Source organism: Stegostoma tigrinum, chromosome 12 (genome assembly GCF_030684315.1).
Source record: "Stegostoma tigrinum isolate sSteTig4 chromosome 12, sSteTig4.hap1, whole genome shotgun sequence".
NCBI classification, from domain to species: Eukaryota; Metazoa; Chordata; class Chondrichthyes; order Orectolobiformes; family Stegostomatidae; genus Stegostoma; species Stegostoma tigrinum.
The window spans coordinates 23197843-23213725 of NC_081365.1; the positions used below are offsets into that span (position 1 = coordinate 23197843).

The 15883-nt window shown below is 40.9% G+C and overlaps 1 protein-coding gene across 1 annotated transcript in view; it reads left to right on the plus strand.

Annotated features, from left to right (window-relative positions):
* Nucleotides 1-978: 978 nt before the first annotated feature.
* The window catches only part of LOC125457113 (protein downstream neighbor of Son), a 28341-nt gene continuing 13436 nt past the window's right edge, over nucleotides 979-15883 (plus strand). Inside the window, exons 1-5 of the mRNA XM_048540846.2 lie at nucleotides 979-1539; nucleotides 6141-6224; nucleotides 9490-9690; nucleotides 14349-14527; nucleotides 15605-15783. Of these exons, the coding sequence (XP_048396803.1) occupies nucleotides 1219-1539; nucleotides 6141-6224; nucleotides 9490-9690; nucleotides 14349-14527; nucleotides 15605-15783 (964 nt within the window). The 5' untranslated portion in view covers nucleotides 979-1218. The remainder of the gene's footprint in view (nucleotides 1540-6140; nucleotides 6225-9489; nucleotides 9691-14348; nucleotides 14528-15604; nucleotides 15784-15883) is intronic.

Consider the following 15883-nt stretch of genomic DNA (forward strand, 5'->3'; position numbering starts at 1 on the left):
TAACTTAAAAGTACATCCCAGGATAAAACAGTTGCCCTGATTCTCAAGATTGATGAAACCATTGCTCTCCTAGCACAACATGCTGTGAATGTACAAGGTACAAACACTAAGTCTGCAGTGACACCAAACTGGTGTGGTAAAAAGTGAGGAAGAAAGCCTTTGAATAGAGAATGATAGAGCCAACCTGGTCTGGCTGAACTATGGTAAATGGGTCTGAAGTGTGACAATGCATTTTTAAGAGCACAAGCATGGCAAAGAAATATGTTGAACGGTGAGCCCCTAGGGTGTTCACAGAAGCCTTGGTGTGCATGTACATAGATCCTCAAACGCAGCAGAACAAGGTGAGGTGGCAAAGAAAGAATACAGGATGTAAACAAAATTGCTGGAGAAACTCAACAGGCGCGGCCGCATCTATAGAGAGAATGAAGTTAATGTTTAGAGTCCAGTAACCCTTCAGAAGTGCAGTGCAACCAGGCCTGAGTTTCCCCAGCAGTCTTTTTGCTTCAAATGTTCAGCATTCATAGTTCTTTGTTTTTACTTAAAGGAATGTGGGCTCCTTGCCTTTATTAGTCAAGGCAATGTAGACAAGGGTACGAGGGGGCTCCACGGGTCTTGAGGGAGCTGTTTTTAACGTTAGTCAGGACACAGCGCTGTGTACAGTTGCGAGCAACCCACTGCTGGAGGGATGTGAATGCACTGAAGACAACGGAGAACAGATTTACCAATATATTGCCGGGCCTGGAGCGCTCCAGCTATGAAGATAGAGACATCGGGGTTGGATGCTTTAGTGGGACACCAGGAGCTAAAGGGTATTTTTATTCCATACTATAAATAACTGCGAGAACACTCACAAAAACGCTGCGCAGCAGCTGAACGTTTCTGGAACACACTCCGACATGGGCTGCAATACGCCTGCGCGGAAATTTCACCCACCCCCATTTGGGCGGGGCCAGTAGTACGCATGCGCTCTCGCTCGGCGGGAAACCTCCAACTGTTCGTTCGCGCGAAATTTTAAAAATATTTTTCCTCCGGCCGCAGGGACAGTGATATTTCACTGATTTTGTTTTTATTTTTGAAAAGAGGAGGATGAAAACAAGGAAAGATGCTTCATTATTGCTTTTGAATATAAATATTTAAGGGGAAGGTGAAACATCTGGTTGTCCAACAATATATCGATTAATTCCTGGATTTCGCCTGATTTTTTGACCGGGTTTTAAAATGTCGGTGGCCGTACAGCTGGCCGGTTATTCGCCCAGTTTCAAGAAGCCGTCTGAAACGCTGAGGCTGAGGAAGAAGCGCGCTCGCAGCTCTCCGCGGCTCGGCCTTCCCTCGGACTCTCCGACCCCGACCGGCAAAGAGCAACCGAGACCCTGCGGCAAGCGGCAGAGGAGGGCAAGGAACCCGTTCGTCAACATCGGCAACACCGTGACCCGTCCGGGGACCGGGACCAGCTGGCCTGAGGAGTCCGACAACCCGCTACACCGCTCACTCTCCGCCCAGGAGTGGAAAGTCCCGGTCTCCGACGGCAGAACTGAATCGGCAAGTAAACGGGATGCATAGGTTTGAGATGTTGTCATCCGATTTAGAGAATGTGATTAAAGGCAGGGTTATTGTTTTAATAATCAGCGTAATGTTTAGCATGTTCCGGATCTGCAGTAGCTCAGTACTGCTGTCCTTTTAGAAGCAAAGTAATTAACTTGTTGACGCCGCTGTACATAGTTATTCCTAGACGCTGGAGGATCTGCCCTCATGGTCCACTTGCGCCATTCATACGCACCCACTTCTTTAAAAGTTACTTCCAGTTCACTGTGAGGGGTTTGAATTTATTTCTACTCTGTAGAATGACTTTTTTTTGAAAAGTTCGACACTAGGGCTTGACCGCTTGCGTTTTGGAGAACTGCTGGTTTGAAATTGTGTCGAGCCCGCAGGAGGGCAGTAGCTCAGTAAAGTAACTGGTCCCGCTTATCAATGTTCACACGAGAAAGAAATAGCCTTATCAGCATTACAACTGTTATAGGCAACGGGATGAAGATTGGCAACATTAGTGGAAAGAAGAACGAGTTAACGCGGAAACTCACTGAGCTTTCCTTTTTCTTTATTCGAGTGTCAACTACAGTCGAATAAGGTTTTCGACTTAACTGCAGGAGTTGTTGGCCAGGAGTCTAGGAAAAGACGCTGTTAGCAGTGGTCGTATCTTGGCTGATGATGTGTTTGGAGTACATGTTCCTAAATGACAAACAGGTTTCTACCTCCCGGATAGAATGGTTTCCTAGATCGTGCCCTGTTCTACGTATTGCCATTTTATCTACTCTGACCAGGAAGAGGGGCAATCAAGATGTGCCTGTATCGAAATCAACGTATTGTTAATTTCTGCACTGACTACTATCAACATTTCAAAGCCAAACACCAAGGGCATGAAGTTTCGGAAGAGTTTGGATTTCTCAAAGCTGGAACAAGCGCTCGAGGAAGAATCACATTTGCCCTTGTGCTCAACATGTGCACTCCGTTGCATTGAGGATGAGTGGGTGACTCAACAGAGGTCCTTGTCGCTACTTCTGCCACGCTTTGATTTTTAAAAACAAATAAGCAAATCCAGAATCTACTAAAGACAACGTTACCTCCTGCGTGACAAGTCATCGCTATCCAAAAAGGGCTACTAAAAGGCTTGGAAAGCTGCATGATACTTTGAATCAGCAATCAGATGATTTTCAGTCTGATGATAAAGGCTGGAAGAAATTCTACAAAGCTCTGAATTCTGTCCACTCGATGCTTCACCAAGGTTCTGAAGGATTGTCATTGCTCACTAAAACAGCCCATGTTCCCGAGAGATGAACGCGTTATGTAAAACAATTCTCCAATTGACATTCAATGAAGAAGCAGTCAACAGGTTTTCCCTGGAAGCCATCGGTGTGTCGATGCTCCCAAACTACTTAGTGACACTCAAACTGCTGTCCAGACCAAAGCTGATGCAATCCTTATTGACTCAATGTCTGATTAAGATGTTTGCTGAACTCATTCCACTTATGTGGACAAAATGGACTATCTTGCAAGCATACAAAGATGCCTTTTTCACCTGAACAAGAGAAAAGAAATGCACAAATCTTAGGGCAATCATAGCATGGTGTTTACAATGAAACCAGGCAGCTGCATAAGAAATGCCAAGAACAGAAGATTGACTTCTTTTGCACATATACTGATCTGACCCAGAACTCTAATGTTGTCAGCCAGGAAGATCTTTGGGACCTAATGGAGAAATTCAACTGCCTTAAGAAATTGCTTACAAATTTTTGGTAGTTCGAAGAACAGCATGTTCTTCTATGGATGATGATGACTCTTGTGATCAATTTCTAGTTACTAATGGAGTTAAGCAGGCTGTAGTGTTAGCACTAATTCTTGATTTTTCTCTGCCATGCTCTCTAGTCTGTGACAGATCAACTGAAGAGTGACATCTGGGTATGTAGAACATATCTGGAGAACCTTATCTAATCAAGAAACACCACTAACAACAAATACAATTTGATTATGTAAACTGTTCCTTTTTAGTTGTTAAATAGTAATCCCTGTTGAAGAGGTTGAACAAATATCTGACCTGAAAATATTGATCAGTATTCTGCTCACTTCATGATGGTCGGTTACCATTATAATACAGAATGATTTCTTGTCAGTTGCCTTTTTAGAGTGTTTGTTGCCACTGACAATGCTGCATTTTGGCTGTACCCATTTTGTATGCTGTCAAAGCCTTAACAGATAGGAATACCTTTCAGCTAAAGTTCAGGGTTTGCATGAAGAAGCAAAGTTTTTTTTTGTTTACTGACCTCTGTTCTGAGCATGCATTCTGGAGGGTGTCCAGTAAACTTTTGATTTACGTTGGCCATGTAATTATTCAGGGAAAGGATTTTTTTTTAAACTACCGATCTGCTAGATCCTGCACTCCACTCAGTTCGAACTAAATTTGAAGTGCATAGTCTGGTACCAAAATGTTGGATGATAGAACCAACAATTGGCTAGCAAAAGCAAGTTTGATTAGATTCGCTCCAGTGTGGAAACAGGCCCTTCAGCCCAACAAGTCCACACCACCCCTTGGAGCATCCCACCCAGACCCATCCCCCTATAACTCTCACACCCCTGAACACTACGGGCAATTTAGCATGGCCAATCCACCTAGCCTGCGCTTCTTTGGACTGTGGGAGGAAACCGGAGCACCCGGAGGGAACCCACGCAGACACGGGGAGAATGTGCAAACTCCGCACAGACTGTTACCCGAGGATGGAATTGAACCCAGATCCCTGGCACTGTGAGGCTGTAATGCTAACCACTGAGCCACCTTGCCAAACTTTCCTACTGGCTTTGGAGAAAGCTTGTCTCAAAGCAAGTATCTAGCTATGAGTGGATCTTGCATCATTTTTCTCTACACCAGTAGGAAAGAAATAACTTTGCCTCCCCTCGAGGCAACTTGATACATTCACCCTTTTTTGTTTTTGCTGCTTTAATCTATCTGCAGCATAAAGCGCCAGCATAAAATCTCAAACAATAGAGTTTGTTTGCAAGATATTTCTAGATACCTATATAAAGTGCATGCATGTCCAGAACTCAGCTCCACTAGCTGGGTGGTTAGTTTCTGTATACCAGTCTCCTGAGGTTGATAACATGCCAGAGGGCATCCCAAATTCATTTAAAGACTTTCTTTTTAAAAAATCTTAAATTAGATCCCACTGCCTGGGGTAAGATTGAATCAATGAAATGTCCACATGGAGAAATCTCCTCCTATTCAAGGAATCCCAACATGTGTGGAGAACAAAGTCAGGTCCTTTCAGAGTAAGCAAGCACATCACAAAGCCACTGGTTTCACAGTGACATTGCACGTAATGTTTGAAATCCAATCTGTGAATCAACATTTAATCTAAAATCAAAAAACGGCATTGACCTACACAGTAACATTAGTCTTGTTGCTGAACACTAATTTGTCGAAACAACAATGAGAGAATCTGCCATTGTGATGGAGATCAAAAGGCAACTGAATAAAATGAGGGAAATTTGATGTTTTGCAGTTAAAAGCTTACAACACCATTGCCACTTGGTTTTCTTTAAACTTACCAGTTGCGTTTCTAATTTTGATTCCAATGGAAGTTCAGACTCTTAATTCATCTGAAAAATACCCATGGAGGATTATTTCAGTTTACTATGTAAATTCCACCCCACATATGCACTGAAACCAAGCAGTGAGCACTGTGCTAGAAGAGACAATCCAGTATTTTAAGTAAAGAGAGGTGTATAACAAGGCTGTGTAACTATTGCCAAAAACTATTCAATCTGCATACAGAACAAATATTCAGAGTTAGATGTACCTCCTAAGGTTTAAAAAAGAAATGAAGTCAAGAACATAACTTGTAATATGCTGATGATGCCACTACTTATGGAATCTGAAGAAGCCATCCAAGATGTCAGGCCAATTAAACTTTCATTTGAAATCTGGGTTAAGTGTGAACACCAAAGAGATTAAGTTTAGAAGCAATATGTTAGAAGAAACTAAATAAAGATTGAAGTGCACAGTGTCACACAAGAACAAATAAATGTCTACTTGAGACAAATTTATAATGCATGTTCAATGCGGTACAGAAATTAGAAGGATCAAAATAGCCAGATGAAATTACACGAAGGTGAAGGATGTGTTAATAAAAATCAAGGTTATAAGAGGGGAAATCTCAACTACATTCTGACCATTTTCCTGAATGTCTCAAACCTGGATAATAAGTAAAGATTGCAGTGAAAGAAAACCTGCAGTCTTTGAAATGAGCATGCTAAGATAATTGTTTTTAAATAAAGACACATTTGAAATTGCAAAAGCAAAAAGAACTCCACAGTGACACGTAAAGGAAGTAAAATCAAAATTTCAACCATTTTGATGAGCTGAAAACCTACAGGACTCTTCTAATGGACGAAATGGATGGCAGCAGAAAAAGGGTTGATATAGATGTAGTTAGATAACCGAGCCAAATGGTTGCAGATCAGCTGCCATGAATAAGAATGGCATAAGACAATCAAATAAAGCACCATGATAGCAGATTTCCTGATAAGAATAGTGAAATGTACGTTAACTCCGTCGTCACGTTTTAATTTTGTATTCTCTTTTGGTTAAAAAGGTGTCCCCTGTAAAAGATGAAGATTCCATGTGGGAAAGTGAAGAATTAATTTCTCAAGAACAGCCAGCACCTGAACTCATTAAGGTTAATACTTTATTCCTCATTACAATATCACTATCTATTTACTCCAGGAGTATTTTGAGTTTTACTCATTACAGGTCTTGGAGACCTCTGTTGCCTGTAAGAAAATTAGAGGGAACACTGGTCAGGAATGTGATGGAATAATCACACTTGTCTGAATGAGAGTAACTCGAAAAACACTTAGCTGACAACATCTAGAACAAAGCTGCCCTCTTTATTGGTACCATACCACAAACATTCAATCTCTCCCACACTGACATACAGTAGCAGGAATGTGCCCCATCTAGGAGTTGTGCTACAGAAATTCACCAAAGTCCCTAAGACAGCATCTGCAAAACCACTACAGTCTAGAAGTACAAGGGCAGTAGGCACATGAAAATAAAATAACTTTACCCCTCCCGGGTGCATTATTCTCTGTAGTTCATCCTCCACCCACAAACTGAGTAAAAGCTGCTTAAACTTCAAATAAAACGCTGGATCATGATGGTATTAGGAGCTCCAAAATGCTGCAGTTTTGATACAAGACCTGAATTTAAACATTAAATTGTAACTTTACAAAAGACCTTAACCATTTAGAAACTTGCCAGCTCACTCCTTTCTCTGTAGTACTGCAAGAACCCGTATCACTGGGCTACAAGGAATCTACTCTGCCAGTCCCAACACCTTCCCCTTGTCCAATCTTCTTGGTGATGCTTGCCAACTATCCCCATCACTCTCCTGTGAACTTTACTACCAAGATGGATAAGGGCAGCAGATGCAAACTACATTCAATTTTTATCCAAGCGATGTCATCCTGACTTGGAGACAATTATCCTCACTCTTTCACTGAGTGAGACAAAATTTTGAAACTGCTTCCCTAATAGCACTGTGGAGTATCTGTCTTTTGGATTGCAATCCAAGGATACAGCTCCCAGCATCTTCCTAACAGCATTTGGGGTGGACAGTAAACACTGGCCCAGCAGCAACACCAAAATCCTGGGAATGCACGTGGTCATTTTCAGTCATTTGCATTCATGGCACAGAAGGAGACCATTTGCCCATCAAGTCCATGTCAGCTCTCTGCCCAGCAATGCAGTCAGCCCCATTCTATCCCTATCGCCTTGCACATTACTGTCCTTCAAGCACCGATCCAATTTCCTTTTTAAATTGTTTACCTGTTTCCATTTCCAGTACCCGTGTGGCTAGTGCATACCAGATCATTCATTCACTGCATAAAAATACTTCTTCCCATCATTCCTCATCTTCATCCTCTTGTGTCTCTTGCCCAAACCTTGAATCTTGTCTCTTGTCCTTTTTCTATCAGCTGATGAGACACTTCCCTGGTCTACTATATCTAAAGCAGTCATGTTCTGCAAGTACTAAGAAATGTCCCCTTTACCTTTTTTGCCTCCCTTCTCTCTCCTCTTCCCCCTCTGTTGCTATGCACCCTCCAGAGCTTTGCCATTATGTATGTATTGCCTCTTTTTAGAATTTGCATTGAGAAACTTCAGCTAAACAGAAAAGTAAAAGTAAACAAGTTGATAGTTGATCTTGGGAAATTAATGGGTTGACTGGCACAGCATTTGTTCACCTAAATAAACTTGCCACAGTAGCATTCTGCTCACTTTACTAGCCGAAATGTTAAGAAACTGTTATCTGCCAGGCTCTCTCCACGTTCTATGGTCCACCTGGAGAAGGAGGTGGCTGACAAGGACTGCCATTTTCTCAAAGCACTCTGTTAATACACTTTTGTTTCTAGTGATTGATAGGAAAACTTTCTCAAATACACCCTCAACATCCACAACAGAATGGCACAAAGTTGGTTTTTGTTGCCCATGCCAGAACTTGCTTACAAGCGTTAGGAACAATATTTATTGTTAAGCTTGCCTTGCTCTTGTGGTGCTGTGGAGGTGTCCCTACCTCTGAACTAAGGCCCATTGTTCACTCCCACATGCTTCAGAAATATGTAACAACATCTGAACAGATTCGTTATTTTAAAATGTAACTAAGAGTCTACTTAATATACAGGGATTCACCCAAAGGAAGGCTGTAACGTCTGTCAGCCTGAGCAAGAAGCCTTCGTGATTTAATTACAGAATTATTACAGCACAGGAAGAGACCATTCAACCCGATGCCTGCACCAGCTCTTCAAACATGCATCACTACCTTCTGCCAATCTCCTTTTTCTCCATATCTTTGCACACTACTTCTAGTCAACAAATCATCCAAAACCCTCTTGAATGTCTCTATTGAACCTGCCCTCACATTTCCAAGCAGTGTACATACCCAAACTACTCACTATGTGAGAAAAAAAATTACTTTATATCACCCTTTCTTTTACAAGCCACTTTAAATCTATGCCTTCTCTTCTTGTTACTTTTATGAGTGGAACAACTTCTCCCCTTTCTACTCTATCCAGACTCATGATTTCGAAACCTCCATCACTGCTATCGAATCTCTTCTCAGCCACCTTCTGCCCAAGGAGAACAGTCCCAACTTCTTCAGTCTATCCTGGTAACTGAAGTTTCTCCATATAAGGCCGTTCTTGTAAATCGCCTCTGCAATCTGCCCAGTGCATTCACATCTTTCTTATAGTGTGGCACCCATGACTGTACACAATACTCCCTGGCTGTGGTCTCACACTGTTTGTTCAATTAATTACTGCAAGCTGTTCACAGGAGTTTGGGTGTCAACAAGAATGTTGCCAGGATAAAGAGAATGGTGAAAGTTTGAATACTTTTGCATTTGTAATGGAAATGTTCCTACCTTAGTTTTAAACAGCCAACGATGCTTATGCTTGATGAGCTTTGAACCCACATCTTCAGAGCATTGGCCTAGGGCTCTGGATTGCTATTCCAATAACATTATCACTACACCACTGCCTCCACTTGGAGAGGTGCAGACTTGGAAAACAATTTGGCACAAACTTAGAAACTCACTGGAGATTCTGTGTGCATCTGAACGATAATGTTCATTAAGCCATCTGAACAGCTCCCTGTTAAACTGTTCATTAGGTCAGTGTGATTTTGATATCCACTGAGAATCTCTCAGGAGTCTTTTAAATGAGCAATAAAATGCAATGGATTCTGCTATTAACAAAGCCAATTGCTGTAGCTCAAAAATCAATCATACCTGTTATAAATAGCATAAAGTGTTATGTACTAGGAAATAAAGCATTCAATATCCAGTATAAAGACATTGTAAAATGGAATTTTACATTTCTCACACAAGCTTTTGTTCAGACTTTGACTGTAGTAGGTTTTGTTCATTTCTTGTTTTGTGTTCCCAGACCCTGCAAAATTCTGATGCATTTTCTGAACACACATCTTTGCCTAAAGATTTTCCTGCAGACTGGAGTGTCAAGACATGGGTGCTTTTCAAGTCTCCTCACCCTTTTACTTGGACAGGTCATCTCAAAGCATCAGAGGAAGCCAAAGGGTTAATACAACACTGTCGTTCCTCAGTGATTGATTTTCCTCTGCAGATAGAGGTATCAAATAAATTATTTCTAATAAAGTTGTTGCAAACGATGAAACTATGATCAAAGGAAATTTGAATTGTTAAATTCACTTCATTCTGAATTTAGGTTGCAGTAAGACTTGACCCAAATTCAGGTTCAAGCCCATAGTGTTGATATTTCTTTCTACTGTACTTTGGATTTGCAAAATAACTAATTTATTAGCACCAGTCAAAATTGATTTTGATAAATGTCACTTAAAGAGAAGAGACCAACCTCAAGTATTAGCCCCTTCCTGTAGGCTGCTTGAAATTTTGAAATACGTAAAACCTGATGGGTCAGATATTATTAACTTGTAGGACCTGGCAAGAGTGCCCCAGACTCGATGGAAATTTGTCGATTCAGGGGTAATTGGGAAAGAACTGAAGGAGGGGTGTATGAGTGTACAATGTAAGAGACCACATTTTTCTTTTTTGGTGTTATAAACTGAAATAGAATTTGGGCTATTGTGTCACTAAAATATCAGCAAAGATTTTGCAACTTGCAAAATCAAGTGCTGCATAATTTTGTCTGTATCAGACGATGTTGCTTTTTGAAGCTTGAGGGAAAGAATTTGATACTTAGTGGTACTGAGTCTTGAAGTAAGGAAATTCTGCATGATGATGGATCTCTGATTAAGCTGAAAAGTTAAGTGTCAAAAGCATTAAAATCTTGTAAACTGAAAGCATCCCTTCCTTTCTCTTGCTTGCTCCCTCACTCACGCCAGTTCTCCTCTATCCATTCTGGATGAAACATCCTTGGAAAATCTCTAACTTAAACAAACATAATATCCTTTTCGTGAAGTCATGCTGAACTCGCCTGATTTATGTAATGACTTTCCAATTGTGCTGCCACCATCTCACTCTGATTAATGGGTGTTAGGCTAATCAGCCTATGGTTATTCACTTTTTGAATAGGAATGTCACATTGGCAGGTTCCAATCCTTTGGTAATTCTCCAGAATCAAAGGATTTTTGGAAAATTGCAACCAATGCATTCACTAACTCTATCTACTTCGTTCAGGATCCTACAATGCAAGCCATCACGGCAAGAGGAATTAGACAGATTGTGCAGACAGTTTAAGTAAACTTGTCAAAGTTGCTTGGTATGGATTGAAAATTTGCAGCTTCTAAAGGAGTTATAGAAGGTGACAAGGAACTAAGTACTCTCAACCATATGTTACACAGCTATAAAGATCGAACTGTCACAGCTGACCTTTTGTCTGATAAAGGTCGGATCAGTTCTGATGAGCAAAATGAAGTCACCAATCCCAAAAGACAGCCAACAAAACAGTAAAGTCAAATACTTACCAGAAAGGGCTGATCAATGGAGAAACATGAATGTTATGAGTACAGCGAGGAAGGCAACTAGGAAATATAACAACCCGGTTAGATATGCATGATGAAGAGCAAGTGGGTGAGCCCCATAGATTGCAGGAGAACGAAATGCCTTTTTGAAAATAAAAGGGAAAATAATAGTGTAAATTTGGACAGTAGCTTTAGGAATGAAAATGTCCCGAGAAAGAGACACTCTCCGTACATTTTCATATATGTGATAGGACCAGCCATCCCCCATCTGGCATCTAGAATGAGATCACAAACTGTTCAAAAGAATCCTATTAATAGCTGAGGAAGATCAAAGAGTAATATTCCAGAAAGTGGTAAAGGCAAGATAGTGAATGGAGCTTAACAAGATCTAGGAATATCATACACACCAGGAATGCCACCAATAGCAGAAGTCCATGTCATTGCATAGCATTAGTGCTACAACAAATGTAGAAGACCAGCAAATGAAAATTGCTAAATAGCAAGTGTTACAAAGCTGAAGCAAATTTGGGATGCGCACCAGATAGGGGATAGGCAGCCCTATTGCATACGTGGATGTATGTGGAAAACATGTCTCTTGGTGGGCCTTAAAAGTCTGAAGCAAGGCTAATGGTACAAAGTTCTGAAGAAAAACTGAAGAACCAAGATGTAACAGACGGTTTACCTCCCATGGACTCTACTTACATGGCTCGCTACTGCGGAAAGGCTGCCAATGTCATCAAAGACCCATCGCACCCCAGTAATAATCTCCCACAACCTCATCTGTCAGGCAAAAGATATAGGAGCCTGAGTACACGCTAGAAGGTTCAGGAACAGCTTCTTTCTGGCTGTTATTAGACTGAGGAATGGAGTCTCTAGCCTCAAATAATGCTGATCTCGCTAATGTTGATCTCCCCTTGAGCAAGCCTTAAGCAATGTAACCTGTGTGCCTCTGTCTGAGACTTATTGATCTATACATCGTTGCTTACTAAGATCTGCCTGTACTGCTCATAAACAAAGCTTTTGACTGTACTTTGGTACATGTGACAACAAATCAGTCAAGTAATTAAATTAGTTTTGAAGACGGAGATCAGCTCAAAAACAACATGCTTCTTTGCCATCACCCTGAATGCAGTGTGAATGATAACAGTTGTTCTTTAGCTTGGGAAGCTAAAAAGATCAAATTAGTAAAAAGTACCTTGGTAGGAGAAAATCTTGCTTTTGCTGTGACAGTAATATGGTATTTTTCATAGCAGAAATAATATAAGACCTTTTAAAAAGGAATTCAACAGTTTCCAACAATGGATGCTACATCAATACAAAATGGGTCCACAGATCCCTGAAAATGGTAACACAAGTGAATAAGCTGGTCAAAAATGCATACAGCATGCTTGCCTTCATTGGCCAGGATATTCAATGTAAAATTTGACAAGTTATATTACATCTCTGCAAAACTTTTAGTTAGGGAACATTTGGCATATTGCATGCAGTTCCGGTTGCCACACTACCAGAAGGATATGGATGCTTTGGAGACGGTTCAGAGAACTTTTACCAGGATGTAGCCTGGTCTGGAAGGTTTTAATTATGAAGAGAGGTTGGATAAACTCAGATTGTTTTCATTAGAAAGATGGAGGTTGAGAGTTGATGTGAAAAAGCTGTACAAAATTGAGAGGCATAGATGGGGTGAATAGCCAGAGGCTTTTTCCCAGTTTGGACAGAGGGCATGGGTTCAAAGTGAGAGGGGGAAAGCTTAGGGGAGAAGCGTGGGGAAAATATTTGAGTGGTGGTGTCTAGAGCACACTGCCCGTGGTGTTGGTGGAAGCAGGCACATTAGCAACATTTAAGGCGTATCTTGATGCACACATGAATGCCTGGTGAAAAGAGGGATAGATACTGTGCATGGACAATAAAGTAGCAGTTCTAAATAAGGAGTGGGTATTGGTGCAGGTTGCTGGGCCTGCATTGTTTTGTATTACAAAATCAGGCACAAAGAGTGAATGACAGTTTGACAAGTGTGAGAAAAGATATCACCGTTTTAAAAGATGCTAGAAATCAGTGAAACATCTAAATTGAAACAGATGGATAGCAAGAGTCAAGGAAAATCTATTATCTCACATTTGGCCAGAGTTTCTGAGATCAGATGGAACTAGGCCTCAGGGATAGTTGTATATTAATAAAGGGATAAGTGGCTGAGAATTTGGTGAATATCTGTATGGAAACTAGTATTCAGCGTGGTGGAATTTTGTATTGTGAGTTGAAATGAAATCATCAAGTATATGCCTAGACTCTGATCAGAGTTTGATCCTAGATACTGAATTGGGCGTACAGCACCTTCAAGAGAAAGACTGAAAAGACTGTGAAAGGGAGGTGAACAAAGTGGTATTTTTTTTTTGTCAGGGGAACGGTGGCAGAGTATCACTACCATCTAGTTTCTTGCTTTTCCCTACTGTAGCTTCCTATCTCTTTCAATTAAAGCTAAAAATGTTCATTTTCTGACCTGTTCTGCCCATTTTTTTTACAGTGGCTTGAAGCAGCTTAGGCACAAAACAAATTCATAGATTCGGTACCAATTAGCCTTCATTTTGTGTAAGGATGACATGCTGTCTGCCTAAATGTCCAGGTCGAAATTCAAAGAGGCTGACTTCCAGCAGTGTATTGCTTCTTTATAATTTTTCTTCTTTTACTGCCTCATTTAAGCTGATTTCTGCCGCCGCCCCCCCCCACACAATTTAACCTATTTTTCCAACCAACCTTTTCTGCGATGTCATTACACACATCTGGAGCAGGTGGGACTTGATCTGCGTCTCTCGGTTCAGGAAAATCCCTCCTTTAAAGAACACGACACGGGCAGGTGAATCCAGCACTTTAGATATTTTAAATGAATTTGTTCAGAGATATTGCTACACATCTGAGGAGCAGATGTAATTTGAACCTGGATTTCGTGAGACACTACCACTGTGCCGCAAGAATTCCGTTCTACAAATTATATGAGGAAATGCAGGAACACACAGGCCCAGTTAATCATAGCAATGTAAATAGTACCTAAGAGATAATGGGAACTGCAGATGCTGGAGATTCCAAGATAATAAAATGTGAGGCTGGACGAACACAGCAGGCCAAGCAGCATCTCAGGAGCACTGTGCTCCTGAGATGCTGCTTGGCCTGCTGTGTTCGTCCAGCCTCACATTTTATTAAATAGTACCTAAACTTACTGAATCTTCCCCACCAACCCCTTGCCCAAATCATGCACATATTTGTGAAGTCAGGTTATCTTTAATTTATTTGATACTGAAGGAGTTACATTTTTTCGTGAGCATAATTTAACATGCTCATTTTTATTTATGCCTAGGACCCAAGGTCATGCACAGATCTACGCTGTGCATTCCAACAGAGTCTTGTATACTGGCTTCACCCCTCACTGCCATGGCTATCACTTTTTCCCCGAATAGGAGCAGAACGGAAAATGGCAGGCAAGAACAGTCCATGGTCACAAGATGAGGAACTCCAACAAGTGCTGATGAGTGACTGGTATGGAGTTTTCTTTAATGAACTTCAATTATATAATGCTTAACAATCAAATGGTAGAAAATCTATTGGAATGTATTTACGTACAGGTACAAATTGTGCTGAGGCATGTTAACATATCTTATATCTGATAGAGGATTCTTGCACACCAGAAGTCTAAACTGGTCTTTACTCGATGTGCTGTCATATTGATTGAAAGCCTTTCTCAGTTGTCAAATTCTGAGCCTGTCTCGATTTGGGACTACCTGCAGTACTGAGGACATGCAGATGCGGTATTTTTGTCAGCTTGCGTTAGGTTAACAAAAAAAATACTCCTTGAGTGAGAATCTGAGGATGTTCTGTCTTGGTCAAGATTCCACTTTCAACACTATCCCAGAAACCAGTTACCTGGACCTTTTTGTTAATTTGAGGTTTAAAAATTTTGGACAATCTAGCAAATGTATTTTACTGCACCACAGCACTATAAATGTAAAGTGAATTAAATCTTCTGTATCTGTAAAATCACAAGTTTGCCTATCACACCAAGAAATAAGTTGCAACAAAAGTCAACATCCGCTGGCAAAAATTGAACATCTGAAATTTTTAACCTACCTATTAGAGCTCTGCATTCACAAATTTCATCATTCGTCGTGGGTCTCAAACAGACCCCCCTCGGATACAGAGGAAAGACTATTCATTAAAAAGCACTTTAACGTTCTAAATGGCTGTGACGTTATCTAAATAGGGAAAACCTTCTTTCCTCATAGCTGATCCAAATACTGCTACGTGTTGTGTTTGAAAATTGAATGGTATGAGCTCTTGTGGCAAAGTGACAGCATCTGCCTCTGAGTCAGTCTCTTGCTTCAAATCCCACCTGCACTGGAAATGCCAAGCAGGTTTATTTGGAATAGTTATAAATTGAATGGTATACACTGTCTAAGCTTGCGCTAGAATGGGCTCTTGAGAAACAGTATAGGAATCCAGCTCCTAGAGAAATCAAAATTTAGTCTTGGCAGTGCCAAGAAGGAACGTAAAGAAAATTGAGTGAGGGGAGAAATGAATTTGATTCGTTTGAGTGATTTTTTTGTTAAATTTCTCCAGGTCGCTCAGCTTTAGTTCATTATACAATTTACTACGAGCCAAACTTTGCCCCTATTTCTACTTCTGCACGTATCAATTCACAGTGCTGTTCCGGGCACCGGGAATGGCAGGAAGTGGTATGCTTACAGCTGTTATTTCACCTACAACAAGGGGTCTTAGAGAAGCTATGAAAAATGAAGGTAAGACCCAATGTATATGTAAAACTGTTGCTTTGGGAAAATTCATGTTAAAACTTGAAATGCCCATGGTTGGCTCTCGTGTTATAGAGTGAGAGAGGTC